At 32.7% G+C, this 3,497-nt stretch overlaps 1 protein-coding gene across 21 annotated transcripts in view; it reads left to right on the forward strand.

Annotated features, from left to right (window-relative positions):
- The window catches only part of LOC102673156 (RNA-binding protein Musashi homolog Rbp6), a 795,620-nt gene that overhangs the window by 746,550 nt on the left and 45,573 nt on the right, over positions 1 to 3,497 (forward strand). For 17 of the 21 annotated variants that reach the window (XR_004150497.1, XR_004150496.1, XR_421780.2 and 14 more), the window contains one exon: positions 3,059 to 3,091. The exons of the other annotated variants lie outside the window; for them this stretch is intronic. Coding sequence is in view for 14 of the 17 variants with exons in the window: in XM_031510495.1 (XP_031366355.1) it covers positions 3,059 to 3,091 (33 nt within the window). In the remaining 3 variants the exon portion in view is untranslated. The remainder of the gene's footprint in view (positions 1 to 3,058; positions 3,092 to 3,497) is intronic. 21 annotated transcript variants of the gene reach the window in all.

Here is a 3,497-nt window from a genome sequence, read left to right on the forward strand (position 1 = left end):
ATTCCTCATTCCTCAAAGACCTCTATTACTCGTTACATAGTATTTAACTCTTCTAAGCTATATAGCATCATTTTACCTTAATAATAATGCGTGAGACGTGTGTCCTAGAAAGTACGTACTTTGCCCGAGAGGCTCAACAGTGTCAGTTTCGTAAGTAGACCAGATCTTAACATGCGGTTTATCTTTCTGTTCACACCTTTGTAATGCTTTGTTGGGCCGGATTTTGATTTGTTACACGGGGAAACACGTAGCGTTGCGCCTATTTGTCTAGACAGAGAATCCAATTAGAAAATATATATACATATATATTATGCGTCTTCCTTATCCCCGTAAACGTATGTAGGCGCGCACTACGCAAGTAAACGAACGAGGAATTGGAGGAAAGAAAGAATAAGGAAGAAAAGGAAAAGAAAAAAAAAGAAAGGAAAAGGAAAAGGAAAGAGGAAAGAAAAAAGAAAAAAATAAGAAAAACGAAAGGAAAAAATAAAAGGAAGTTGAAATAATATCGAAGAATAAAAAGAAAAAAAAAAGAAAGAAAGAAAAAAAGAAACAAACGAATATGTTTGCGTTTCCTCACACAAAGATAATTTCTCTTGTGACATTTTGTTCGTGTGTGTATCTCTCTTTCGTTTTCTCTCACTTTCTCTCTCTCTCTTTCTCTCTCTCTCTCTCTTTCTTTCTCTCTCTCTGTCTTTCTCTCTATCTCTCTCACACTTTCTCTCTTTCTCTGTCTCTCTGTCTCTCTATCTCTCTCTCTTCCTCTTTTGGGAAACATCCGGCACATCGGGAATGAAGTAAATAAATTTCGGGAAGAGTGACTTCAATGGAATTCCATGTTTGCCAAAGCTATCGATGTGACGTAAATGTTAATCGGCCGGCAACTCGATCGTGAAACTCGAGCGGAATGAGCTTTATACGCTCCTCGAAACTGTAAGAGACTATTAATGTTAATGTCGTACGTAAACGTCTGCTCTACGTGAAATCGATTTGTTGCATCTGAGAAAGTACATGTATATTATATTATTATTATTAATATTAATATTACTACTTATTACTTAAACATATAGATATATACAAAGTCAAGCTACAATTGTCAAGTAATAAATAATGCAATAAAACGATATGATATACGCGTTGCAGTATGCATATTACAAATATTTATATAAATAAATAAATATATATATACATAAATATTAAATACATACATATACATTAAATATATACATATACATAATATACATGTCGAATCCATTTACGTATTATACGTAAATCAATATTCTATCTATATATAAAATATATAAAACAGTAAAGTGAATGATATTTAAATAAACACGAGATAATGTTCGAAGTATATATGCGAAGTTTTCATTCTTGTTCGGAAGGATTTTCTATAAAAGAGAGTATTATGGAGGAAAAAAAGAAAAAAGAAACGAAAAAAGAAAAAGAACAAGAACAAGATGCACAAAGAGCAAACGAAAGAAAAAAGAGAAAAAGAAAAAGAAAAGAAAGTAAAAAAAAAAAAAGAAAAAAAAGAAAGAAACGATGAAATGATATAGAATCGTGTTGCGTGCTTGACGTAATCAAAACCAGCCCGGTAGAGAGACATTAGGTACGAAATCACTAATACTATTAATATGTATCAGTGTATCTTTTAATAGTTAGAATAAACGCTCTTATACTTTTCCATCTGCGTATATTGTGAGAGCAGCGTCAATATGGACACTAGAATAGTGATACAGTAGTGTAGTATTGTGGTCGGTGTTTTTTTTCAATATTGTATCGTCGATCTAAGTGTGGTAGTGGCGTCGATAATGTGTCAAGCGTTTTCGAAAGCGTATCCATACATGTATATGTATTTTTTTTTTTTTTTTTTTAATTGAAAATTTCAAATTTCATATTTTCGTTAAGAGCTTTAACATAGAGCGTTCCATATTTTTCAATTGTCATTCGAATTCGAAAAAAATTTGCAAATTTCACGCCTTCCTCCGGGGATCGCACGACACATTATCGGCCCTTAGTCAATATCTAATAAGCTATATAGTCAGCCTAGCAAATATTACTTAACGGTAAATGATTAACCAATACCTTGAAGGCTACAATAACCATAGATCATAGGAGGGTTTATTTTGTCGTAGAATTGGAAACACCTCGGCCGCGCGTAGTTACTAGTACCTTGTCACAGAATTTAGTCGATGCGCTATATAGTCGATGCGATATACATATTTATAAATAGTCAGAATCTTAGTTGTGTGGTCTTTTCAATTAGTATCAAATTATGAAATTTCATGGATGCCTTTCTTTCTCTTTCTCTCTCTCTCTCTCTTTTTTCTCTTTCTATTTTACTTCTATAATATTCCAAACTATTTCTTGCTCTTTATCTATCTTCTCTCTATTTCTTCTTCTCTCTATCTAATCTAGATACGCTTTTAATTCGATTTCTCTCGTTTTGATCTGTTTCTTTTTCTCTGATCTTCTTTTTCTTTATTATATACTTTTTTTCTAAATCTTTTTCTTGTCTTTATTTATTTATTTATTTATTTTTTTTTTTATCCTTCACTCATTGTTTGAAACCTAGTCATCCATTATACTCGAACCGTCTATTTCGACGAATTTCTGCAACGCTTCGCTTTATACTTAACTACTTGTCTCCATGTACATATATTAATTGTCTACGCATACCTTTGCCTGCACGAAGAAAAATATTGCACAACAGAATCATCATTTAGATATTCGCGAGTTAAAATTCACCATCGATATATATAGATACTTATGAATTTAGTCGCGTTCGCCTTTTTAGAAATCATCGATATTCTTTTTTTCTTCTTTTTTTTTTTTCTAGATCGAAGATCACCCAGTACTTTTCTTCGTGCTTAGTTGCAGAAATTTTTATATATTCATACTTACAATACCATTGCACTAACCAATCGAGGCAATTGAAATGAGCAAATGAAGGGAAAAGAATGAAAAAAAAAAAAAAAGATGTGAAAAGAAAAAAAAAATTATTATCCGTTAAGATCAATCTCGTCACGGTATTAATGTGATCTGTTTTTCCTTATAGATTTTATGTGGTCCCTGGGAGCATTACCTGATGGTGAGTATTGAAATATGCACGAACATGTACAACAAAACGACTCCAATGTCCAGTGACATGTCTACATGACTATACCGTAATCAACGTTCAGTTTGACGTAAGACCATCGTTGTAATATTCACGTGTCGATCAATCAAGTCGAAATGTATACTAGATACTAGTCACGTTTTCTCTCTTCGTACTCCTCGCTATCATGCGTGATTCGACGAGAAAATCATGCAAACGTTTCATCCAAACGCGCCATGCAAACTTTCGCCTTTGTGAAAATGCAACTGGTTCATTAACGTAATTACTCGGTTAGCGTTTATCTCGTCACGCGTCATGGTTACATTGAAGAATCACATATGTATATATATGTATGTCGATACGCGACAGGAATACACGATACATATATATATATATATAT

This window comes from Apis dorsata, unplaced genomic scaffold (assembly GCF_000469605.1).
Source record: "Apis dorsata unplaced genomic scaffold, Apis dorsata 1.3 scaffold_231, whole genome shotgun sequence".
In the NCBI taxonomy this organism is placed as follows: domain Eukaryota; kingdom Metazoa; phylum Arthropoda; class Insecta; order Hymenoptera; family Apidae; genus Apis; species Apis dorsata.